General features: G+C 51.7%; 1 protein-coding gene across 3 annotated transcripts in view; it reads right to left on the bottom strand.

The window, feature by feature from the left end:
* The window catches only part of ARHGEF18 (Rho/Rac guanine nucleotide exchange factor 18), a 48,405-nt gene extending 22,581 nt beyond the window's left edge, over nt 1–25,824 (bottom strand). For 2 of the 3 annotated variants that reach the window (XM_069878280.1, XM_069878282.1), the window contains exons 1-9: nt 19,198–19,607; nt 16,471–16,681; nt 15,507–15,621; nt 14,551–14,608; nt 14,292–14,336; nt 13,987–14,067; nt 13,501–13,606; nt 12,850–13,024; nt 285–352 (exon numbers count right to left, since the gene is read on the bottom strand). In XM_069878280.1, the coding sequence (XP_069734381.1) occupies nt 285–352; nt 12,850–13,024; nt 13,501–13,606; nt 13,987–14,067; nt 14,292–14,336; nt 14,551–14,608; nt 15,507–15,621; nt 16,471–16,681; nt 19,198–19,466 (1,128 nt within the window). In that variant the 5' untranslated portion in view covers nt 19,467–19,607. Of the gene's footprint in view, nt 1–284; nt 353–12,849; nt 13,025–13,500; nt 13,607–13,986; nt 14,068–14,291; nt 14,337–14,550; nt 14,609–15,506; nt 15,622–16,470; nt 16,682–19,197; nt 19,692–20,493; nt 20,631–25,504 lie in introns of those variants that run through there. The other variant, XM_069878283.1, reaches the window with a different exon arrangement.
* Between the last annotated feature and the right edge of the window lie 710 nt (nt 25,825–26,534).

The raw sequence follows: 26,534 nt of genomic DNA, 5'->3' as shown, positions 1-26,534 counted from the left end.
AACACCGAGGGACCATGTAATTCAAATTATGTTCCCCAAAAAGTGATGGGTTCAGGAACTCTGATACGGTTCATCATGGTCCCGACAGACACAAGCAGTGGTAAGGAATTTCCAGTACAGCAATAAAACATTTCACTTTAATTATTATATGACATGTTAATAACTATTTGATGCCTTGAAGATGTAAGGCAAGATTCTGTACTGAGGTAAATTAAACACTGGCACTAAATTAAACTCACTATGGCAAACACAGTTATTGAAGAATAACAGATTTTAACACTGACCTTGGGTCGGCTGCTGCTGCATTCAGCCAGTAAACTCCTGCAGTTCTTATGGACATTCACTGCACAGTCTGAAATACACACACAAAGGTCTTCGATTACTCTGGTCATTCCCACCCATGGAAAGGAAGAGTCACACCTAAAAGTTCTTAAATTTGGAGGAGATGCAGAGTAAGCTCAGATGTTTTAGTGACCATTCTCATTGTGCATGGTCTGTTCTTGAATTTACACCAAACGGTCAAGCTTTTCCACGACGATACAATTCACACAAGCAAAACGAGACACTACTGGCTGCACGAACAGCATCCTGCCTCACTGCCACTCAACCAGAGCACCGCTGCCCTCGATCAGCAAAGGCCACTTCCACGCTTCTCAGTTCACCATTGACACTGTTCAAGAAGGCAGTGATTCATTTGGCTCCAGAGGAACAGCTGCCTTTCTGCAGAGAGTACTGGTAAAAGGTGAAGTAACTGCAGCAAAGTGAAGTTCAAACCACACCACAGAACCCCCAGAGCGTCACCACTTCTCTTAGCTTCACAAAGGAACCTTCTCCAGCTAAAGAAACCAGAGTAGCCAACCCCCTCTCACACAAAACATAAACCCATCAACAGCACGGTAAAATCCAAACTCTTTTTTCCCTTGCAATAACTACTGCTTGAGAAAACAGGATGATAACAGGAGTGTCACATATTTCCTGCACAACCTATAAAATAAGACCCTTCATCAAAAGCAGAGGCAGGACACCAGCAACTCAGTAAAGGAACCAGGATTTGTTTCTTCCCATATATTTCAGGCGTGCCTGTTAAAAGAGAAACAGAACAAACCTGGCAAGAGGAATGCCATATCCTGTTTATGCTTAAAGCACAGAGAAAAAACTATTTAAAGCCTCTTCATCCAAACAGAACTGTTGCCCGTGCCTGGTGCCAAGGCTGGTGATCTGCTTTCAGGCTCCTGGCTAACAGAGGGAAATGCTCACAAGCAACTTCCATAATTACAGCAAAACTCTGAGAACAGGAGCGAAATAAACCACAACACCTGACATTTGTGTATCTTCAGCGACAAAACTCGGTAATTCTTTCCCTATTAATGCCTGGTAGGACAAATCCCACTTCAAAAGCTCAGCGACTTTGCTAAGCTAACTGTAAGAGGGATATCAACTTTAAAATACATTTCAATGTTAAACCCATGCACTTGCTCTGCTCTGTTACAGATAACCACCGATCTCACTCTCAGTAGGCATTTTTCACTTCACCATCTGATATATCTAATAGAGCCGTGTGCGAGTTTCCTGTGCTGCTGGGAGGCTCTTTACACAACAGGAGAGAACATACCAGAAAGCAGGAAAATGCTACAGGAAGATCTCAGAGAACTGCAGCTGAATCCCAGGACGCGATTCTTTAAGAGACCATCTGAAATGCAATTAACTTAACGATTTCCAAGTTGCGGTATTTGTGCCTGTGTAACAGAGAGGGTTTTGAAGAATCAGACTGTTCTATAAGCATCTTTCATTTCACAAAAAATGCTCCAGCTTTCCCTATCCCACACCCTTTTGCAGACTGCACTGAACCAAACATGCTCCAATTACAGCTGAGAACAAACATTCAAATACCAGTGAGTTTGACTTCCACTTTCTGCACACAAGATTCCTTTGAATTCTTTATTCTTCTGCGCAGCCTCTCTGAACAGGGTAGGAGAGAACTGCGGGGGGCAAGAAAACAGCAGAGAGAAGAATGAGGGATGAAGAACAGCGATGAAGCGACAGAAACCTGCACACAGAGACTGGTATTTAAAAGCCAAGATGCACATGAAGGGTTGTTACGGGTGCACAGAAATCATAGCTGGCCTTAGAAAGCACAGATGTCAGCCCAAAACCGGAGCACTGGTAAATTCAAAACTGACAAAGACAAGTGGTTTTGTGTGTACCCTCAGTAACTGGTAGTTACTGGGAGAGGCAGAACTAAATACTCTTCCGACTGCCACCCAGGCTTTTCCCTTCCTCGTCATCCCCTTACTTGCTCCCTGGAAGTGCAGAAGGATTAATTTCACAGGGAAAACCAGATCTCCCCCAAAGGATTTTATTTTCACACAGGCTCTGTCTCATGCCAAGATTGGCAGTTCAACTACCCCCACACACCAAGAAGCTGCAAGGAGCGGCAGAATTCCCTGCCTCACCTTGCTGGTCCCACTGCTCTGGACGCAGCCCAGGATATGGTTGGTTTTCTGGGCTGCAAGCACACCTTGCCATCTCATGTTGAGCTTCTCATTCCCCAGCGCCCCAAGTCTTTTTCCTCAGGGCTGCTCCCAATCCACTCTCCACTCAGCCTGTGGTTGTGCTCAGGATTGCTCTGACCCAGGTGAAGGACCTTGCACTCAGCTTTGAACCTCATGAGGTTTGCACAGCCCCACCTCTCACATTTGCTTATTCCAGGACTGCCACTACCCCTGAAGCATTCTGCACGGGCAGAAGCATTCTGCGTGCTCACAGACTCACTGAAACAGGGGTCTCCTCCAGCAAGAGGCTCGTAAGCATCAGAGATGATCCTATTCACATTTGAGGATAATTAAATTAATATCTGGTATAATAAAACCCTTCCCTTATGCTTTCCCAAAGGCTCACAGACCCGATTTAACAGTGTTTTATATTACAGTGCCCAAAAGCCCAATGCTAATTCATGTATGCAAGAGGGCAATGAACCTGGCTGAGGAAGGGCAGGTGAACACATTCTCTCCCCAAGCTGCAATACCTTCCAGTGGACCAGACACTGGCAATGGCCTATAAATGTCTTCCTGAATTGGATTCCAGGACAACTCTCTGACTCACCAGACGTGATGACAATCATGACCCTGACCTTTGGTCTGGAACAGCACTGCCCAATAAAATAACCACTACAACTAACAGTCAGAAACGCTGTGTTTAGTCTCAAACTGAACTCCTGCCTTATTTTTTTCCTCCAGCACATGGCTTTTAAGCATTTTAAACAGCAGATTTATAAAAACAAAACAAATCCACAACTTCAAAACAGCAAAGTTCAGTCAAGGATACATTTTAAGAGAGATTCCAGTGATGCAGGATTCAAGCACTGTTTTAACGCTAGAGTATATGCACCACCTATTAAATCCAACCAGCTGAAGAGAGCTGTGGACAAAATATCTCGTGAAATAAATCATTTTTCTGTTTGCATATGTCTGATGCTTCAGCAGTCCAAGAGAATCCCTTCTCTCTTCGCTCACCCATGCACCATACAAGGTAACTCATCTCTTGAACTGACAATCGAAACCTTTAGTTCTCAACAACTTGCATGTGAATGATTAATACAGGATATAAAATCTGAATTTACACATAAAGATACACAACACAACGACCAAGAAACATTTCAAACAACTACAGCGTTCCAGAAAAAGCAGAGTGACTTTGTGATAAATCTCCTCAGGAGAGAGGATTCCCTGGAACACGAAGAAGTTTCTCTACTGGGTAAATCCAGGTCAAGTATCCACAGGAACTCAGAACAGATTTAACTTTGTCCTAGTGACTCTGGTGACTGGTGTTTACTTGTTTTGCCAACTCGCCTAAACGTGTAGAGGCAGAAAACAAAAAACTGGAAGGGTGCAGGTTGATGAGATACTTGACATTCCAAAATAGAGACAGTCCACTGTGAGAGCAACAAACAACATTGAATTATCAAGTTTCGTCTCCCCTGTTAAAGGACCCCTCTTTGTCTCTAAAAACAACCTATAATTACTTTCTCGCTGTATCTGGCTTTATTGTCAAAATATCAGATAGACAAACCCAGGGTGGGGGGAATCATGCAACTTCTGGCGCCCTTGAGGTTTTCTTTAAACACAGAAACCCAAACCAGATCAAATGAACAACTGATGTTTCCTTTTTTAAACAAGGCAAAGTAAAATTAGCACATTAGCCTAAAAGAATGACAAGCACCATTCCAATTCTTGCCACACCAAACCCTTCCCCCATCCTACAGGAACACTACAGGACTGCAGCGATGATGACAATCACAAAAGGTATTCAAAATATTTCGGAGGTAAACATTAGGTGGAACTACAACACACAGTGGCTGATGGCTCCTGTCTGAGAGACTTATTCATGACCTTAGTTTTCTTACTGTACCAAACAGAAACTCACTATAACCGTGTAACTGTAAAATTAAAAAGCCCCCTACAAAACTCTCTCTTAAGAGGCAAGAGAAAAGGGAGAAGCAGCTGTTTCTTCTCTTAGTTTCACGCAGAAGACACAGAGGCACTGCAGTAACAAAGCCACAGCACACGCTCTTCAAACAGTAAATGGGAATTGTGCTTATTCATTAGAGCAGCAAAACCAGACACAGTACCAGGAACACACAGAAAGCTTTTTCAGTTTTCAATCACCCTCCGTTTCCCCCCTACCTCCTCCAAAACCCACCCATTTCTGCCAGGGTTTCCTTTCCAGCACAGCCAAGCTAAGCCTACAATCCGATATCATCTCCTGCTGCTCTCCCTAACACGCCAGAGCCGTGGAATATTTAAAATGGGTCAGTCACTACAACTGTGGATACTGAGGAGCTTTCACCACGTTTTTCCTGACACATGCAAGGTGTGTTTTTATGGACACCCTGGAGTCCTCTCACTGCTGCAGCACCAGCACCTGTCCTATGTCTAAGCAGTCAAGAAGACAAGGTGCAGGATTTCATTACCATAGGCATGGAATTGGTTGGGATGGAAGGGACCTCAAAGCCCATCCAGATCCACCCCTGCCATGGGCAGGGACACCTCCCACTGGATCAGGGGCTCCAACCTCCATCCAACCTGGCCTTGAACCCCTCCAGGGATGGGGCAGCCACAGCTTCTCTGGGCAACCTGGGCTGGTGCCTCACCATCCTCACAAGAGGACGCTTCTCCCTAAGATTTCACCTGAGGATGATCACAAGGACAAGGGTGCCAAGGCTCACAGGCACAGTGATATTTTATCCCCTAAAAGATAAAAGAGCAGACTTTCACAAGCCTGTCCTCCAGGTTAATCGTGGAATGGCTTGGGTTGGAAGGGACCTCCAAGACCATCCAGTCACAGAATCACCAAGTTGGAAGAGATCCACCGGATCATCGAGTCCAACCATCCCCATCAATCACTAACCCATGTCCCTCAGCACCTCGTCCACTCGTCACTTAAACCCCTCCAGGGAAGGGGACTCAACCCCCTCCCTGGGCAGCCTCGGACAGGGACCAATCACCCTTTCCATGAAAAATTTTTTCCTAATGCCCAGCTTAAACTTCCCCTGGTGGAGCTTGAAGCCATTCCCTCTCGTCCTGTCCCCTGTCCCTTGGGAGAAGAGCCCAGCTCCCTCCTCTCCACAACCTCCAAGCCCATCCAGTCCCCCCACTCCCACGGGCAGGGACACCTCCCACTGGCCCAGGGGCTCCCAGCCCCATCCAGCCCGGCTTTGAACACCCCCAGGGATGGGGCACCACGGCTCCTCCGTGAGGATTCCACCTCCCCCGTGAAGGGTTCCTACCCCTCCCCGCCAGCAGCCCCTGCGGGCCCCGGGGAGGGGCAGGGAGGAGGCCGAGGGCAGCCCGGGCTCTTACCGGAGTCCCTGGGCGCGACGCGGGCCCCGGAGCCGCCGCCACAGCAGCAACAGGAACCGCGGCGGCGACCCGGAAGTGATCGGGGTGCGCGTGCGCGGGGAGGGGAGGGGGGACCCGGCCCGGTGCCCGAGGGGCTGCGAGAAACCCGGGGGGGGGGGAGGCTGGTTACAAAGGGTTGAGGGGGCAACACGAGGGGCAGTGGGGGTAAACTGGAGAGGGGCAGAGTTAGGCGAGGCATAAGGAGGAATTTCTTCCCTGTGAGAGCGGGGAGGTTGCTCAGGGAATTGTAGAATCACCAGGCTGGAAGAGACCCACCGGATCATCGAGTCCAACCATCCCCATCAATCACTAACCCATGTCCCTCAGCACCTCGTCCACCCGGCCCTTAAACCCCTCCAGGGAAGGGGACTCGACCCCCTCCCTGGGCAGCCTCGGACAGGGACCAATCACCCTTTCCATGAAAAATCTTTTCCTGATGTCCAGCCTGACCCTCCCCTGGTGGAGCTTGAGGCCATTCCCTCTCGTCCTGTCCCCTGTCCCTTGGGAGAAGAGCCCAGCTCCCTCCTCTCCACAACCTCCTCTCAGGGAGCTGGAGAGAGCAATGAGGTCTCCCCTCAGCCTCCTCCAGGCTAAACACCTCCAGCTGCCCCTTATAAGACTTGATCTCCAGTCCCCTCACCAGCTTCACCTCAGCACGTTTGAAAAGACCTCTTGGATCATCAAGTCCAACCGTTCCTACCTGCCATTAAACCATGTCCCTAAGCACCTTGTCTACCTGTCCCTTAAACCCCTCCAGGGATGGAGACTCAACCCCCTCCCTGGGCAGCCTCTGCCAGTGCCCGATGACCCTTGCCATGAAAAATTTTTTCTTAATGTCCAGCCTGACCCTCCCCTGGTGCAGCTTGAGGCCATTCCCTCTCGTCCTGTCCCCTGTCACTTGGGAGAAGAGCCCAGCTCCCTCCTCTCCACAACCTCCTCTCAGGGAGTTGTAGAGAGCAATGAGGTCTCCCCTCAGCCTCCTCTTCCCAAAGCTAAACACCCCCAGCTGCTCCTTGTAAGACTTGTTCTCCAGCCCCTTCACCAGTTTTGAAATCCACCCCAAGTCCACCGCCAGACCATGTCCCCAAGTACGACTTATAGTTGTCTTTTAAACTCCTTTAGGGATGGGGACTCAACCCCCTCCCTGGGCAGCCGCTGCCAGTGCCTGACAACCCTTTCACTAAAGGAATGCCTCCTAATATCCAACCTGAATCTCTCCTGGTACACATCTTGAGGCCATTTCCCCTTATCCGGTTACTCGCCACCAGGGAGAAGAGACCAACATCCACCTCACTACAACCTCCTTTTACGTAGCTGTAGAGCAATGAGCTCTCTCTAAACATTTCACCAGCCCCTCAGGGGGGCACAGGCATCCCTGGCAGAGGGCAAGGTCACACAGGGTCAGAGGCACAGGATGGTTTTGGTTGGAAAAGACCTTTAAGGTCATCAAGTCCAGCCATCATCCAGCCCTGCTAAGTCCACCACCAAACCATGTCTACCCTTCCTCCCGCATGGAGGGCATGGCCACAGCCACCTGTAGCCCATGCTTCTCCCTCAGCCCTCTCCTGGGATGAAGGTGATAGCCACAGTCAAGAGGCACCAGGCTTTTTCCTGATGAGACTCCCCAGCTGCTGTCCCCCAGCTGGAGAACCACTCCAGCCTCTTCCCATCCCAACCTGCGGCTGGAAACATCTCTCTCCATGGGGTATCTCCAGAGCGCCTGCCTTCCATCAGTGCCCAGCCACAGCAGGAGCAAAGACTCCCCGGACCCTTAATGGATGGGATGGAGCATCTCCAGTGACAGCTTTAGCACGGCAGTTCGTGTGTTTATGCAGCACCTGGGATGTACTCTAAGTACATAATTCATAATTCAGAGCCCACATTTTGCTATTCAAAATGTGCGAAGTGTTTATGGCCTCTCCTACCAAGGCAAGGTTGGGGTGCCTGGCAGGGCACGGGCTTCCTTATCCACCCTGCAGCTGCGAGTGCCTGCTCAGAGCTTTGCAAATGACCCCTGCGCAGACAAACAGCGAGAGCAAAGGGGAATTGTCTTCACTATCAGCAGATTCATGCGCTGACTTGGATAGCAATTGCTGCTGGAAAAAAACGCCTTTTCCCTGGCACCGGTAAGGCTTGACCTGGAACCGGCACCGGGCTGCTGAAGTGCAGAGAGGGAAAATTAGAAGAGCTTTTGTCTTGACCTAACTTCACCTCCTGATCTATGATTCACTCTGAGGAATTACAACACTGATCTCCATCACAAGTTTGTCATATTTTAAATCATGCACATCCAAGTTGCCTGTCAAGCTTGAAAATGGAATGTACACGATTGCAAAGCAAACTTCTCTCTCTCAAAACTCCACCCCACAGCTTTTCCATGCTACTTTGAAGGAACCTGCCACTGTTTGGGCTGGAAATGTCCTGAAAGCCTAGACTGCCACGGGACCAATATTGTCTCTAGTTTTCACAGCACAACCTGCTTAATGGGTTTTATTTTTTTCTCTTCATCTTACGGTTGTGAGCTTTTCAGAAATGTTCCGTTTTGTACTGCTTCTGTACAGGACTAAGTACAATGAGGTCCCGGTCGTTTACTGGGGCCTCTCAGCACTACAGGGAAATAATCATTAAATAAGGCACTTTGGGGTAAACAACTGGTTGTCACTTGGTGACAGATTAATCCTTAGACACTTCAAATTTCATACTTGGCTATAATATAAAAGGAAAGCATTGCAGATTGCCCAACTACAGCTGTCACGGAGAGAACGTGCTGTGCTTGTGCGGCTGCCCTCAGGGCATCTCCACAAAATCAGCGCAAAATCTAGCACAGCAGCCAGCTGAAAGACTCCATAGCTTAGAGCTAAGGTTTGGATTGCAAAGAGGAGAATAGCACCAAGTTTCTAATCCTTTGTAATGCTATAACAACAAAAGATTTCTGACTGAATGAGTTGCAGGTAGATTACAGTCATACGGCTGCACGCATTTGTCTGTGCAAGCGTACAAGATGTTGCTGTTTTATCAGAGAAAGCAAGGAGCAGCACCTTTGAGATGTTCCTGATGAAGCCAATACTGCCCACATATGAAAAGAAAGTGAAAGGCAGAAAAGCAGAAGCCCCAAGAGCAGCATATGCTTCAGTTTCCTTCTCAAAAACCTCTTGAGTTCTGTAGAACCAGCTCTGTGTCAGTAGTCTCGTACCTCAGTCAGGGATTCCTCCAAAACCAGCAGTGCATTTTGCTTTCACAATTGCTTTAGATCCTGCTTCACTGGCTTATAGCCACGTGTACCTACTGCCTATCACAGTTGCTCTGGTTTCACCTACTTTACTTGGAATCCTATCAGTAATCATTTATTCCAAGTGGGACTCCCAGTCCATTCATCACTGTCTTCCTGTTACAGCAGCCAAACCTCATTTCTCCCCCAAAATAGAAGCTTTTTGGCAGCTATGTCTCCCTCCCGAAATGCAAAGTTTCAGGTTTTCAGATTTCTCAGGACTCTGAATGGGCCATGGGCAGAAATTCCAGGATAGAAAATCAAGTAATTCCTTCTTATTACAAGCCAAAACTATCCTCTCTGTATTAGCTTGTTGGTGCTGCATTGGAAATCCTGAAAGCAGGCACAAGGGCCAAGTGAGAGGTGAATTTCACAGATCAAATTTCAAGTCCAACCCAAGAAACATTCTGGCCTCTCTTTCTTACAGGCAAAAAAGCACGGGTGGAGGATGTTGGCCTGACAAACTTTAGAGAGCCGTGTCCTCCATTTACCCACATAACCGTTGTGAGAAAGGAAAGGGTTCTCAAACCGCTTTCACAATGTGCTTTAAGTCCTGGAGAGCAGTGTGGTAGTAAGTAGCCTGTGTACAGAAGCAGGCAGTAAGATTCAGCCTAGGACAGGTGGACAGTCCGTGTCCAGAACAGCCTGTGTTATTCTAGAAGACTCATTAAACTGAGCACCTTCTCTTACATAAGAGGAGTTTGCCTGAAGCCCACCAAATGCTGTGGTTGTGGCTATCAGTTCCCTTTTGAAGAGGATGGTTGATCTGACCTCCCTACAGGGGCTACAGCTCTGTCTTTCCCCTAAAGTAGCAGAGATGGAACTCTCAACTAAAGATGCTGTAGAAGACCCACCTCTACCACACTACTGAAGCTCAAATGCTAGGAGGGAAGCAATCCTCCTGCATCTGTATTCCATGGCATATCCTTGGCTCACCTCCATGGTACAGCCTGCATGGAGAGCTCTCCTCCTGTCAGGGCTTTCCTGGGACTCATCCAACTCCTGTTGTATAAACTCTGGAAGCATGTTTATAAGAGAGGATTAATTTAGGCACAGAACCTTCTCCACCCTTGACAACAAAGGCTCAAAAGGAGCTTTCTCCATTTCCAGGTGAACAATAAAGCTAAAAACTCACAGTTCCAAGTTTATGTAAGAGCGCGGTTTGGGTGGCTGCTGTTGTCGAGATCCCAGTGACTGCAAACATTCCTCTCTGCTTTTCTTCCCTGCCAGGCTCCTAACATCGCATCTGTGAGACTCTGAAACTGGAGGAGCTGCAGAACATCTCCTGCATCCATACTCTCACATCACAGCCTCCTTCCCTGGGAGGCTTTGTACCGCTTGGTGTTGCGATAGATGGGAGGAATCAGGTGGGACAGCAAAACAAGTTCCCATGTAGAGGACCACCTGTGCTCTTCACAGCTCACATGCATGTTCCTAGCAGAACAACGATTCTTTGCTCTGCATTGGAAGCAGAATTCCTCCTGCTGTTAGTTTCCCTAAAAAGAAGAGCTCTCGCTCCTCTATTCCATCACAGTCATGGTAGCCACCAGACTTCTTGTGTCCACAGGACAGTGAAAAGTCCTCAGCTTTCCTAACCATCTCTCCATCCATCCTCTCCCTGGCTTCAGCTCATCACCTTTCCATCTTTTTTTGTTTCCTTTTGTCTGCTACCACGCGGTGGTGCTGCAGTTAAAAATACCACGGCGAGAAGATCAACAGCAGCACCTGACCATGAGATGGACCCAAAGCTGGCCGGGGGCCGAACGGGTGGATGGAGAAGTGTGAGTTCACTATAAGAAAACAAGTGGAGCAGCCAAATATCCGCAGGTCCTGGCAGCATCCGCAGCTCAGGCTGAGCCCTGGTGGAGCAGCTTGCCCTTCTGAAGAGCACGCGTGCCACTCTGGCTACGCAGTGGCCCCAAAGTTCTCTTTTCAAGAGCCCTGTTGGTGGCTTGTCAGGGGAGACCACGCTCCAAGCTGTGATAATGGGAGCAGGCGATACCAACCATCGACACTGCCACCCAGAAGCAGCTTGCAAAGGTTTCAGCCCAGCATCATCCAAATATAGGCACTCTCAGGCCAACAGCTGTCGGACAAGTCTCAGTCCAGATCTGACCACAGAGAAGGCAGTAATTTTAATGGCTATATCGGAACACAGCCTATTGTTCAGCTGCAGTTCAAGCCACCGCAAAGGGAAAACACAACCGAGCTGTGCTGCCCTGCCGCCCACGTTAACCTGGGCAGCGTAGCCCTGAGCAGCCCAGAAAGCCGAAGGAGATTTCAGATTCCCAAACACGTATCAGTTCCTCAGCCACCTCGGAGTTCTGAATGTTTGCAAGACTCAAGAAGACAGATTCCTCACGAAAGGGCTGAGAAACAGCGTAAACATCACTGTACCGTGTCCAATCCCCACGCACTGATGATGGACAAAGATAGACCAAGAAATATACCCGTTCTGGCAGCTAGCTCCAGCCCCTCGCACTCCAGATCACAGACCTTCAAAGCAGCTGTCCAGAGAAGGATCACTCACACCTCTGAGTTCCCAAGACCATATGGAGCACGGCTCCAAGCTCTTAGTGCACTGGGCATCAGGGACTGACTGCATCCTCTTGGGTTCAGATATTTTTTGTAGAGCGGCATGCAAGACTCAGCTAGGAGGTTCCTCAGACAGTAACTCTGCCTCCTCCTGTAATGTTTGGGTTCTTTCTCAATATCCACAAAGCACTTGCTCTTATTCAGCTCCCTGCTCCCTACTTTTTGCTTTGACATGTGGAAAACACTAATAGCTGAGTCCTTTTAGGTTTCCCTCCAGCTGCCCTGAAGGGAAAACACGCTTCTCGCGGCACATGTCCAAGGGCATCTTGTTCTTTTGTGCCCCAGGAAGGTTTTACTGACCTTAAGAGCCTCTGAGGGACCCTTACTGGAGAGCAAGCACCGCTTGAGGTTACAAGGTAGAGAAAGAGAGCAATTCTCTCATTTCCAGAAGATTTTCTCTGCAGACAACCCTTTGCACAGACAATACCTCAGGAATTAAAATGTTCTTCAGTGCCCTGAGTACCTGCTCCAAAGAAGAGGGGCAGGGTTTGTCCATCAGCCAAAGCCGTGCAGCGATGCCACAGTGGAAGCAGTGGGAGAACAGAGTCCCGTGCCCGCTGCTGAAGGAGCAGCTGCCATTCCTCTGCACTGCTTGCATCTGGAAAGCAGCAATGTCAAGCATGCAGGTTCTAGGAGGTCTCATTTGACTTTTGGGTTAGTTTATAAAGTTTTGAATGCTCTAAAATTCCCTGTGCCCGATTATAGGGTAGGTGCTGAGCTGAGACATCACTGCAGCTGGAAAACACCAGCCTAAAAGATGCAGCTTCACTCAGGCAGCAGGGATATTTGCCTGGGCAAAGCTGAACTTTGTGGGAAAAAAAAATTATTAAAGGAAATGTTGACCTAGAATCCTCCTTAGGGGAAAGGGGCAGGAAATGATCGAGTGGCCAAAGAAAACAAGAATAAACTATTGCCAAGCAGGATTTAGGGATCGTTGAGACTATCTGGAGAAACAACCAAGCCAGGCCAAGCAGCGAGGTGGGGTGCAGTCGAGGCAGGCAGAGAAGTGAAGCGATCTGTGAGGGTGGTACAAGCTGGGGAATGGGCTGGAGAGTGGGGTCAAAGCCAGGCAGCCGCAGCCGTACTCACTCAGGCACTGCAGACCACTTTTATTCACAAGAGGTTTGGCACACAGCGAGCAACTGGTGCAACTGGAGAAAACCCCTGGCACAAGCTGGTGCCCGTTGATCTCTTTCCACCTCTCTTTTGGCTCCTTTGTCTCTTTCTCCTTCTCTCTCTCTTTTGGCTGCTCTTTGTTCTTACCCTGAAAGGAGAAAAAAACACGACTCCATTACCAGCCTCTCTCTGCCCACACATTCCTTCCCCCCCTGGTAAAAACGAGCATGCAGAAAGCTGATGCACAGCAAGGACGGGGGGAAACTTTGTGCCTGAAGCTTTGGGATGGCAGTGCTTTTCCCAAACACCTTCCTAAGTCTTTCTAGGCTGGGGTCGTGCGTGATGAAGGGCAGGACATGGCAGTCAAAGCTCTCCTCTCCTGGTCTGCACAATGTTCTAAGACAGCCTGAGCGCAGCCAGAGCACGTCCTGGAGCAAGATGGGCTGGAAGTCAGGGATCACCCTGTCCAGCGCATTATGTGAAGGGTCACAGTGTGTCTGCTGACCAATCTAGAGGCCTCTGCCATCCGAAAGCAATCCAACTCACTGTTCCCTGGAGTCAGACTCCCTTTTCTGCTTGAAGACTTCAACAATTCTTTCCACAAATTCACCATCTCCCCCTCACCTTATCCTTCTGCCAGGATCCAGTGACTCGGCTCCGCAGGGAACTCAGACGTCGCATCACTTTTGTGCCTTTTTCTGCTTTATCGCTCTTTCCACTGTCTTCATTTCTGAAAGAAGACCAAACCCATCATAACTACAGGGAAGTGAACTGGCCCAGCACAGCTCAGGGAAATCACTGATGAAGGTCATCCAAAGCATTATTTTAGCCCCCCGTCTCTGAGCTTTCCATCTCCTGGAGGACCTCTTTGGCATCAGGCATGTCTTTGATTAATGGGACACTTGCAAATAATAATCTGAAATTTCAGCTTATGTTGAGTGAGTTCTGTTTATGTGTTTTCACTCAGTGCCACGCACAACAATGCCCCGATCTGGGCTGAAGCACTGCAGATTCCTGCTTGCCTGGGCAGCAGAACTTAGATGGAGGGGGGCTCGCAATCAGTCTGCTCTGAGAACACGAAGCGTGTGGGTTACCCTCTGTCTCACTTACTCATTAGACAGGAACTCAAACCAGGTGAGGTTCTGCTGGGAAGAATCGCTGCCTTCTCGCACACAAGCTCTCTTCTTCGCCCTGTGCAGGGAGAAGAAATCAGACACAGAGCAAAGAACACAAGAGCAGAACTTTCGGATCAGCTCATCTTTGGAGACAGGGCAGGGACGTGTTTGGAGTTACAGAAGCAGCACATGAGTATGGAGATTCTGGTACCCTGGGGACTTGCCCAGGTGTCATTTGCAGGTGGGTCCTAGGCAGACCCCTGACCACCCCTCGCACGGCCCTCTCCCAGACACACTTACCCATGGTATTGCTTCAGCTCCTGAAGTACCTGCTGGACAATTAGCCTGCCAGGGATGGGGCAAATGAAAAGCAAGAGATTAGAAAATATTTTTGCAAAGATGTCCTACACCCCACAAAGCGTCAGGTGCTGGTTTACGTCCAGCTACTCGTCTGTGCCCCAGCATGGAGTGGGATCTCCTTTGCTTTTGCATCTCCAGATGCTCAGATATACTCGGGAATCTCGGCCGTCTCAAACCAGCCAGGACTGACAATACCTACACGTGGTCTGGGGACACGTGGTCCTTCTCCAGCACCTCCAAAGCAGGGGGCTCAACACCTGCAACACAAAACATTCTCAGCAGGGATCCTGGCTTGCTCTTGCAGAACACCGTGTTGCAAGCTATGCAACGGGAACCTGTTGATCTGGCTGGGGTCCCCTTTGTCTTTAATGGGGAAGAAATGCTGGAAACAGTGAGAGAGGAGAAGGCTGCATTGCAGTTCTGTGAGGGAGGGGAAGGCTATATCACGTTTCTGTGTTACCTTTCCCTTCTCCAGTCCATATTACATTAACTTCTGAAGATCCTGCTTGCAGCTAGAAGGCAGGAGCTGATACCACCCTGGAGACCCTCCCCATGACAGGCAGCTTCCCCTCCACTGCCCAAGCACTTCGCTCCCAGGTGGTCCTTGCGGGTGGGAGAGGGCAGTGGATTCCAGCGGCACAGAGAAAGCCAAAATTAAGTTTGCAGGATTGAGGGTGCCTGTGTTTTTGTAAGACTTTTTGGCTTTCATTGCAGAACCCAGAACCTGACAGCCTTGTCCCCTGGCTTGCTCCTCTGCCAGCTGTGCTTGATGGTCTGCACACAGACTACGTTTGCCCCGCTCTTTAGGGTACAGAAGAAAGGGAACATTTAAACCCAGGCAGATGAAGTGGTGCCTTTTGGTCCTAGGAAACCATCTTCACCTTGTGTGAGTTGGGAGTGACCAGTGTCCCAGCCACGGAGAGGTTGTGTGGCAATGTCTCACCAGGGATGGGCATTTCTGGGCTTGGGCCGCACTGTTAGCCAGGACCAGACTCAAAGTCAGCTTGGCTTTTTATTTCAGGAGCTCCTGGGACCACATAGAAGGGAAGGGTAGAGGATGTGTAGGCTTGCAGAGGCTACGTCTCTGTTTTTTCTATCTTCTTGATCACGAACACCCTGAACTCATTTAATGCCAAGTGTATTGTCTATACCAACCTTCCACGGCTGGAAGAGGAGCGTCAAAACCGCAGGGAATCTGAGGAGAAGCAACCACCTCACACACTGATGGGACGGACTTTGACCTCAGTCTCTTTCCATTGCTGCCACATTCCTGGAGAAGCAAAGAGTCATGAGTATCTCTAGTACTTTGTGCAACAAGGGAGCCTCCATCAGGGCTCCAGAGCCTCCATGGCATGGCTGGGCAAGGTGGAAGGCAGGGATTCTTGACTTAAGTGCTAGTGATCATCCTGCCTTTCCACAGCCTCCTACCCTGCCTGCCTGCCCTAGGAGCTTGTGGGCTCCCTCGCTGCTTGGTTTGATCCCTGTGGTCAGGATTAGATCAGAATGCAGGATTAGATCACAACCCAAGATATCACTGGGAACAGGCTGACTCCTTGCCCCTTCTCTCTCTTGTTTTGTCAGGGTCACCATGACAAGACACTGTAAGGCCCAGCTCTTCAGTGGCTTCAGATGTGGGCTCCAGGAAGGCTGGAGCGAGTGACTCCCATGGCTGAGACCTTCTCAGGTACTTCTCACTTTTACAAGACACTGTGATACAATTGTCCTTTTAATATGAATTGAATCCAAAGAAAGCAGCTTGAAAAAGGAGGTGACACTGCTGTCTCCAAGTGCCTGACAGAGAATTACGGAGAAGATAGATCCTGACTCCTCTTAGAGGTGCACAGTGACAGGGCAAGAGGCAACAGGCACAAGCTACAGCAAGGGAGATTCCAACTAGATTTATGAAAAAAGAGGGCTGTGCAACATCCAGCTCTGAGGGCCTTTATTCTGCAAGAAGGGGCAGTTCAGCCCAGAGCGGCGAAAGCCCATCCCTGCTGAGGTTCCTGCAGACCTCCTAGAATTCCTGGTTCAACTCTGGCATCGAAGGAGTCCAGCCTGCAGCCTTCTGCACCCCCAGCTTGTCCTGCTACCGATGTACACGCAGCCCTTGCACACTTACCACCTCCTCTGAGCCACGGCTGACCATGAGGTTTGGGTGCAAGGGCTCTATCTCCACTTTGATCACCACGCCACCCCCGCTGCTGCTCCAGCTTTCTGGTTCCCCTTTGGGCAGCTGAAGGGACACAAGAGGCTGCAGACGGGCCTGGTTTCTCTTCTCCACATCCTCTTGCTCTGGGTCACTGCTGATCTCTGTGACATCCAGGCTGAACCTGATTCAAGGAAGAAGAACAAGCCGGTTTAGCTGACCCATGGCTATCGTGGCAGGCATAGCATAGTCTGCTCCTTGAATCCTGGGGTCAGTTCTGGGCCCCTCACCACAAGAAGGATGTTGAGGCTCTGGAGCGAGTCCAGAGAAGAGCAAGGAAGCTGGTGAGGGGGCTGGAGAAGAAGAGGAGCGGCTGAGAGAGCTGGGGGTGTTTAGCCTGGAGAAGAGGAGGCTGAGGGGAGACCTCATTGCTCTCTCCAACTCCCTGCAAGGAGGTTGTGGAGAGGAGGGAGCTGGGCTCTTCTCCCAAGGGACAGGGGACAGGACGAGAGGGAATGGCCTCAAGCTGCACCAGGGGAGGGTCAGGCTGGACAATAGGAAAAAAATTTTCATGGAAAGGGTGATTGGTCCCTGTCCGAGGCTGCCCAGGGAGGGGGTTGAGTCCCCTTCCCTGGAGGGGTTTAAGGGCCGGGTGGATGAGGTGCTGAGGGACATGGGTTAGTGATTGATGGGAACGGTTGGACTCGATGATCCGGTGAGTCTCTTCCAACCTGGTGATTCTATGATTCTGTGTCCTAAAGACCCACACAACTGGGACAAGGAGGGTCACCACAGCAAGCACATGGAAAAGGAAATACTAGGCAGTGGCAGCCTGGACACCAAGTCCTGACCCTGTTAAAAACAGCTCCCCTGGCTGCCATCAGTGAGTCCACGAGCTCCTCGGTCACCTGGGATGTTTAGCACTGGATGGCTCTTGCTGTTCTCTTAGCAACCTCTGAGACTGTGCAGCCACCCAGGCGGCAGCCTCGCCTGCCTGAGCGCTGCTGCCCTGCTGGCTGCAGCGCCAGAAAAGTCCTTCTGGGCATTTAGAAATGGCAGATGGTGTCATTTATCGAGTCAGCACTGTGGCATCAAGTCGTAAATCCTGCTCCCTCTGGGGCCTAGCTTCAAGGAAGGAAAAAGAAATCCTTTTGTGGGAAATGAGGCGGGGGGGAAGACCAGCTCCCCCCGTGCCCCACGGGTTCCCAAACAGCGAGTGCTGTTGCGGTGCCAGCAACGTAGGAGCAATATGATGGATAGGGCTCAGTGGAAAATCTTACTCTGTGCACCCGCTCTGTCCGCAGATCACTGGCGTTTCATTCCTGCTGCCAGAGACCAGCTTCAGGAAACATTTGCTTAGGGGACAGCGGGGCGTATTCCCCTCCGCTGGCCCCAAGATCACACGTGCTTAATCACTCGGCGAGGGGACCCAACAAGTCCCAGACACTGGCAGCCCCTCTGTGTCACCAGTGCTCATGTTCCTGGCACACAGCGTAAGCTGTGAATGATCTGCAGCGCATGGAACAACAATAGATGTGAGGATGAAAGTCTGAGCTTGATAGAGAACTGCCAAGATTTGTGGCTGAGATAATTTTAGGGTACCTTATAAGGAGGAGAGATAAAAATAGCCCTTGCTGGCTTGCACCTAACTCCCAGTCATCTGGGAGATCAATACATTTGTCAGCAGGGGAAGCGTGTGCGTAGGGACCTGGAGCCCGAGGCATTTGTGTAGCAGGAGCACAGCGCAGCGCTAACACCTCATCTGGAGACTGCTCCCAGCCAGAGCTCATCCTCACACCACAAAATACTCTCTCCTCTGCAGCCCCATGAGGGACAGAGGACACTGCAGCATCAGCAGGCACAGGCCACACCGAACCAACTAGCAAACAAGAAGAAAAAGGATTTGACAGAGCTCTCTTAATCCCTCTGGGGTGGGCAAACCTCCCTCTGAGCCAGAGCACGGAGGACATCAAGGCAGCTGATGCTGTTTGAGGTTTCAGGGTTGCCAGCGCCTGTGTGGCAGGAAAAAACTGGCAGCAAAAGTGTAAAATTGGTGCTAGAGGAGGCTCAGGCCCATAAAAACCCATTTCAGGCACTGCCAGCCACACGTGAAGCCCTCTCACTGCTTTCTGCCTGCAGTACCGGCTGCATCGCCCCCATCCAACCCTGGTTCAACGTGTGATAAAGGATTGGATGTGGGCGATATCTAGAATTACAGAATCATTAGGGTTGGAAAAGAGCTTTAAGCTCATCCAGTCCAACCATCAAACCAACCCACTGTGCCTACTAAACCCTGTCCCCACGTGTTTTGAACCCCTCCAGGGATGGAGACTCCACCACTGCCCTGGGCAGCCTCTGCCAGGGCTTCACCGCTCTTTCAGTAAAGAAATTTTTCCTAGTATCCAGCCACGGATAGGCACATGCAGGCAGAAACAAGCTCCCCCTGATGAGAGATCCTCTTCCCAGCCCCAAGACCAGGAAAAGAGGGTCTGCCTGCTGTCAAGGAGCCATTAAAACCTCTCACTGCTCTAGCATCTGCTCCTCCCCATCCCACCCAACGTGAGCAGCAGGCGTCCGGCTGCTTTGGCAGTTGCTGACAGGGGAGGGAAACCATCCAGCAGCAGCTGGGGCTCAGGGCAGTGTGATCACTCAGCATCGTTGTACTGTATATATCGAATATTGCTCACGGTCCTGCGTTACCTGCGCTTGCAATCCACAGGGGATAAAGGGCTCTCCCAGCTGTGTCTCCGGGAGGTGGACATCGACCTCACCAGCGTGGGGAAGGAATCCTCGGCCTCCTGCAAGTCCAGCTCTTTTTCTGCCTCTGCAGGACACTCGGAAGCGCTGGTACCATCTTCTGGCACTGCTGCACAGGAGCAAACGTGGCCTTTGTTCAGAAAGCGGCAATCGGCCTCGTCGTAACGCACCGAGCAGGAAATGGGATTGGAAAAAGCAACGTCCACAGACATTTTCCTCAGAGGTGTCTCTTCCAGTAAGCGAACGGCAGACACGGCCCGAGTCGCGTGTTCTGGCTGCGCCGCAGTCCCTGGCGCCGCTTGGGCAACTGGCAGGCTCAGGAGTCCCAGATCCCTGTAAAACTCTGTGCCGCAGAGAGCCGAGTCGGAGAGGAGATCCTCTGTGCTGCTCTGCAAGTCCGCGGCTGGGACATCCAGCTCTGTGGATGACGAGTCCTCCTGCAAACACAGCAACAGCTCAGCCTGAGCCCACAAATCCCATCTCAGATATTCCTGTTCAGAGTAGGAGCTGCTTTTCTTTCGCTTCTCGTGGCAAACAGCCCGCCTGCGCTTAGAATCACAGAATCACCAGGTTGGAAGAGACCCACCCGATCATCGAGTCCAACCATTCCCATCAATCACTAACCCGTGTCCCTCAGCACCTCATCCACCCGGCCCTTAAACCCCTCCAGGGAAGGGGACTCAACCCCCTCCCTGGGCAGCCTCTGCCAGCGACCAATCACCCTTTCCCTGAAAAATTTTTTTCCTAATGTCCAGCTTAAACCTCCCCTGGTGGAGCTTGAGGCCATTCCCTCTCGTCCTGTCCCCTGTCCCTTGGGAGAAGAGCCCAGCTCCCTCCTCTCCACAACCTCCTTTCAGGTAGTTGGAGAGAGCAATGAGGTCTCCCTTCAGCCTCCTCTTCTCCAGGCTGAACACCCCCAGCTCTCTCAGCCGCTCCTCTTAAGCCCGCAGCTGGTTTCTCAATCCAGATTTTCCAATAGTAGCACTCTCCTACCATCCCTCATGGCCAGACCTGCCCCAGCCCCACCAGCTCGGCTTCCTCTCCATACCTTATTCCCCCTCACATCAACTTTCCTAGAAGCAGAAGCAATATGATGAATTCCTTGACAGCCTGGATCAGAACCCTTTTCCCCCATTCTTATTCCCCAACAGACCCCTCCGAATACGACGCTGACCGCCCGGTTTGGTGACCGTGGCTCCTGCCTCGCACTGTGGCACCAGAAGGAAAGAGGACACTTGCCTTTTCTTTGGCCATGCTGGTGTGGAAGGTGTCATCCTCCGCGATCAGGGACGGGAGGAAGCTTTTGGGGGTGTCATACTCCAAAGCGGGGGTGCTGCGGTCAGTGAACTCCCGTAAGCATGGCTTGCAGTCAGACCCTGCAAGACAGAGAAGGTCGCAGCAGGTAACCAGATGGCTGAGAAGGATGGAAAACCAGCCTCGTGCAGCGAGGTGACAGTTGGCATCACTGAAACGCTCCGCGTGGCTCTCTGCTCCTTTGCCCCACAGGCAGGCTCTGCCAGGCAATCTCAGGACTCTGGCAGCCTTGATCCTGTGGGAACTTGGTGTAGGGGTCACCTAACAGCAGAAACTTCTCCCTCAAGCCACGGCAGGTGCAGAGCAGACACCAAGCTTGCACCGTCCCAGCCAGCCCCTCGCAGAACGCCCTGTGCTATCAAGGCTTTTCCACAGTACAATGGAAGAGTTGAGCACGTTTTGAGGGCTGGTGTTGACACTGTGGACCTTTAAAGCAGAAATCTAGGAGTAAAACTACTGGCAATGTTTTTATTTTCATCCGTAAGGAACAAAGGATGCCCTGGGAGGCCAAATTGGAGGCACATTAATGACTCCAGACACCACTGAATGTGCAGAGCAATAGCAGGAGCTCCCAGTGCTCCCAGTGCCAGCTCAGTTGTGGGGATTTTCCCCACTCAGGAGCGTGGAGCGGGTGTGAAGCTGGCTGCGTGTGCACCACCCGATAGCTCATTGAGAAACAAAACCGAGGGATCGTCCAGCTGACCGAAGCACATTCCTATGCAAGGAGACACACTGGAAACCTCAGCCATGATCTCTAAACCCTCACATGACTCACGGAGACCATTTATTCCTTCAAGATACATAAGGCAAACGGGGAAAAAAGCCAGGCTGCTGGCTGAAGTGCTGTGGTGGAGCTCTGGAGATGCAGAAAACAACAGCAAGAGGCTATAAGCAGCTGTATCCAAGGGAAATGCGACAAGAAACTGCTGGAAACCCACCACGCTCCAGGAAAGCAAAGCATAAAAACATTAATATGAGGAAGGTACAGTTAAAAAAAAAAACATTCTTGGAAACCTCACGTCCGGCTGTGGTTTTAACACTACGCAACGCAGCTAGAAATTGTGAGGTGCCAACCAGAAAAACACAGCAAATGTGAGGGAGGTTGGAGATTCATTCCATGGATCCTGCCGTGCGCTGCAGACCCCAGATTCCTGCTTTAAGGAACGTTTGGTGTGTTTAAATGTGAGTGGTAATCTCACATGGGGTTCTATCAAGCATCTAGAAAGCAAGGCATTATTTTAATAAAGGATTTTCTAACTGTAAGAGCAAGGAAAATTTGAAACAGGCTTTCTAACAAGGCTGTAAATATTAGTTCACAAGTAATTGTTCATTATTAGACCTGCCCGGGATTGTCCTTGAGCCACATCTCTGATGCTCCATCTCTAAAACAGGCAGAGGTTTAGTGAGCTATTGAACATCACTTTCTCCTTTCCTCAGGTGCCCCTGGATTGCCTCTAATCAGTTTGTAATTAAAAAAAAAAATAGTGTTTTGAGGCAATTACACATCTGAACCAGTGCAGGACTTAGCATGAGTTTGTAGGGAACTGAGGAGCCGAGGATGTCAGCCAAGGCTAAGGTAGAATTGATGCGAGGGGAGCAAGCGGGTGGTGGGAAGGGTCCCAGGGAACCAGAAAAAATGGGGCTTCCTCTCATCTAAGTCCAAAGAAGAAAGGAAAAGTTGATCCCCTGGCTTCACCATCCCTTGCAGCAACAAACTACATGCAGAGAAAGCAGCAAAGCCCTGCGAGGCGGCAGGGACGGAGCTGACAAGTGCTGAGGTCTGACAGAGCCCAGAGCCCTGGCTTGCAGGTTTAGCTAAAACAAAGAGGTTTTTCCCTCCCAGGCTGGGTCCGGCCGCCCTGCCAAGGCTGTGCAGGGTCTGCACCAGGCTGCAGCTCTGAAGTGGATCCTTGGAACAGAGTCAGCTCCTCAAAGGCTTGGAAAATAATTCCCCGTGCTCTGCCTGTGCCACGCAGGGCTCAGGATTTAGCCATGAAGTAGGTCAGCAGACCCACCAGACCCACCCTCCAGACCCACCAAACCACTTATAGTCCTCTTCGGAGATGAAGATGCTCCAGTTCCACACGCGATCCGTCAGGTTTGCAGCTTGTGGAGAACTCGGCGGCAGCGGCTGTCGGGCAGCAGCGATGGGGAGACCATTTTAGGCAATGTGTGAGCACCAGACACGACAAGGCAGGGCTCCCCACATCTAATGCCTCGGTCGGTTGATGCTGGGCTGGTGTCGCTGGAGCCGAGCTGTGCGGATATGTGGGTATCATGGGCTGCTGGAGGGGCTCACGGGGGGGAAAAGGCTTTCAATCATCAGGCTCTGGCACAGTGAGCAGGGAAAGATGAGGATGGAGCACACACAGCGGGGGGGGGGGCTGGTCTAAGGGGCATTGAACATAGAATCATAGAATCACCAGGTTGGAAAAGACCCATCGGATCACCGAGTCCAACCATTCCTATCAAATACTAAACCATCCCTATGTCCACAACCGATGTGGTCACCCATTTATGAGGGGGTGCAGCAAACCCTGGAGCCTCTCGAGCCTCCCAGACCCTGCGCTTAAGCCCATACAGAAGGACCCACGCTCCATCCAGCTGCCGCGTGGTGACGAGGGGATGGGACGTCTGAGCTCCCCTGGCACTGGCAGGGAGCAGCGTTCACCTTAACTCTGCTGAGGCTGGAGATGGGATGACAAAATGACACTGTCAAGAGCGTACACTGTTTGCTTTAGGAGAACATTAAGCAGATTAGGTATTGCGGTTGCTTAATTCGCCTCTGGCTTGGAACCATAAAAGGTTATTGCAGCAGGGAGCAGCCTCATCAGAGGAATTCCCAGGGCAGAGCAGGGGAGGAAGCATCATTGTCTTGGCCAGGCAGGTCCCTGCACGTGAGCAGGGCTCTGCCATGCTTTGATAGAGCTTCCAACAGGCAAAACACGATGACTTTGGGCTTCGGGAGGAAGGCAGCAATGACAGGCATCCACTGTGTGACAGGCTGGGACAGTCCCGGGGTTCCAGAGCATAGTGGGATCAGCTGGCAGAGCTGGTTTGTCTCAAAGAAGAAAACTCCACGCTGCTGTAACCATGTGCAAGGCCAGTGGGAGCCCAACAAAGATTTAAACGCTTCCATTTCAGACCTATAGTCAAGCCGTCCCCCCTGCAGCTGCCTCTGCTGGTTTCCCTCAGACAGGTCGAGCCCTGGAGATGCACCTGCAAGTGCCACACTCGATGATCCAGTGGGTCTTTTCCAACCTGGTGATTCTATGATTCTCTGAAAGGCACCGGTTCTGCTATCTGAAACCATCGGAGGAGGAAGGAAAGACCAGAGCATCTGGGCATTTCCCAGCAACCGGGTATCGAGCTGTTGGGAAACCACAGAGAGCACCACGGAGAAGAAACAAAAACTATCCCATATCTCCTGCCCCGCTGGCCACGCACCAGCTGCCCTTTCCGTGCGGTGTCAGAGCTAGAGGGTGAAACCTCTGTAAACCAGGGCTGAACCCGCGGTGCCAAAACGGGACGGAGCACAGTCCTGCGCCCGCTCGGGGCCCCTCGGCAGCGGCCGTTGGCAGCCTCGGCGATTGGCTCCCGCGGCCCAGGCAGGAGGAGGGGGGAAGATAAGCCACCCGACACTGTAACGTACTGTACAGCTCTCTTATCGCTGCGTTCGGCGCCTGCTTTTTGGGTAGGAAGGGCTGGGAGAGCAGGGAGCCAGCACAGCCCTCGGCTCGCTCTCGGCTGGAGGCTCTTGGCAGGGATGAGGGGGACTCGCAGCCCCTGGGATGCTCCTCAAGTCACGAGCTCAGAGTCACCGCGCAGTGACTCTGCTGGGCACGGAGGAAACGTCCGACGCGGATCGCCGAGTGCCAGGGTGCAGAAAGCCAGAGTCAGGAGAGGAGCTGAGCGGGACCCGAAGGTTCTGTGCCCACAGCACGAGCCCCAGCGGGACGATCTGCTCTGCAAGCACGCGCTGCGGGGGGGAAGCCTCGACCGAAACACTCACCAAAGCGGAAAGTGCTTGAGAGCACCGTGAGCCTGATCTATTTATCATAGAGATTGGCCCAGCTGAGTACAGTTTGAGATAGAATTAGCTCATAACCACCATAGCAGGGATGACTGGAGTGGGGTGTCCCAGCCAGGCTCGTGGGAGCTGCTCAGGGCTCCCTGCAGACCAGAGCCTGCGTGACCCAGCCTCCTGCTCTGCATTAACCTGCCTTTGACTGACTGATCTGGATCTCGTTCTCCTGCACATCCACAGTGTAAGAGAACTGGGGTCGGGGGGAGAATAACAAGGAAGAAAGCTCTAGCACCACAGATAAAGGTGCCTGAAAGCAGCAGCCTGAACACAGGGTTTGCAGGCAAGGACAGCTCTGTCTGGCTCCTTGGGACCACAAACCTCCTGCTTCTCAGGGCTTTCACTTCTCTCTTTCCCAGCCACGACACCGCATGCTGAAATGAGGCCACTTCACACCATCGCTAGCGTCTCCCATCGCTGCTGTCGGACACCGGGAAGCCCAGCGAGTGCCACGCAAACTGCCACGGCTCAGCCTGTGCCCCCAACGCAGGGGCTCTGCTCTTCCCCTTGCGCTGAAAGGCTGGAGGAACCTTTTCCTCAGCCTCTGCTTGAGCATCGAGCTCTCAGACACAAGGCTCAGCCCTAGCCAGGCACCTCCAGCTCACTGCCAGAAACCAATTCATTACAAAACCAGAAGGCTGATGTTTAACCCCTTATCCAGCTCCTGAAAGCATTAACGTGCCTTGAAAAGGAGCTGAAATGGAAGGAAAAGCATTAACCAACGCTACGCGGTGTCCCCTGCGGAGACGAGTGGGGTGCACCCGACGCCGAGCCCTGCCCAGGAACCCCAACGCCCTTTGCTCGTCCTGACCGCCTGCAGCAGCCCCTTTTCCCCACACACGAGGCCGTTACCTCGCTTAAAGGACCATCTCTTCTTCCAGCGCTTGGAGAACGATGGCCAGGAGTGGTTGAGCAGCGAGTCTGACATTTGGGAGCCCTTCGAGCCCCGCGCGAGGTTCAACCGAGCCCAAGCAGGAGGCGAGAGCAGAGAGCACGGCAGAGCTCGGCGCGGTCTAAGGCTGCGCTGCAGGCTCAGCCCAGGGGCTGCCAAGGGGGGAGTGGAGAAGCCAAGTGTTTTGTCAGAAGCATCAGCTGATGGAAGCCGCGGCCAGAGAGAAATTCCTGGTCTCTGGAGTTCCCACCTGTGTGACCGGTCAGTGACTTCGTGCAGCAGGGCCTGGGGGTCAGTGGCCCTGGAGCACACGCAGCCCCTCTGCTCGAGGCTTACAGGCAGAAAACAAGCTGTTAATGCACCATAATCCCCTTCCTCTCTGCCAGACCCTCCCTCCGTTCACGACCGTCAGCTGTGAGCCTGGCCAACCACCACCCTTAAGGCCATTCTGCAGGGGCAGAACCTTCACCTGGGGGCGAGTCACCTTCACCTGGGTGGAAGTCACTCTCACCTTCAACGTGGGGTAAGAGCTAAGAGCACAGGCTTGATATTTGCACCTCTGGCATCATTTTCAAGGGCCGTGGCAGAGCCTCGGCAAGGCAAGGCGCGAGACCCTGTCTGTCTGCACATCAGCACCATCTCACAGCAAACCCCTGTCCCTTGGCAAGGGCTTTCTCCAAGCCCTCTCAGCTCTTCCAGGCAGGGACAAGAGCGGGAGCTGTCTCACTGTCTCCAAGAGACGAGGCTCCCCACCGTGAGGTCTCCGGCTCCCCACCGTGAGGTCTCCAGCCCCACACCCCAGGCTGCCTCCAAATTTCGCTCCCAACCCCTCGATTAGACTGAAGAAGCCAAGTTTTACCCCCGCGCGGCTCCTGGGCCAGACCAACCCTTGTCCCTTCTGTTTGGCTCACGCTCGCGGCCTCGCTGAGCCCAGCCCAGCCAGTTTGGACACGGCCGCAGGCCTCACCGCGGCACGGAGCCCACGCTGGC

This window comes from Phaenicophaeus curvirostris, chromosome 28 (assembly GCF_032191515.1).
Source record: "Phaenicophaeus curvirostris isolate KB17595 chromosome 28, BPBGC_Pcur_1.0, whole genome shotgun sequence".
NCBI classification, from domain to species: Eukaryota; Metazoa; Chordata; class Aves; order Cuculiformes; family Cuculidae; genus Phaenicophaeus; species Phaenicophaeus curvirostris.
This window is presented reverse-complemented; position numbering and strand designations above follow the sequence as displayed.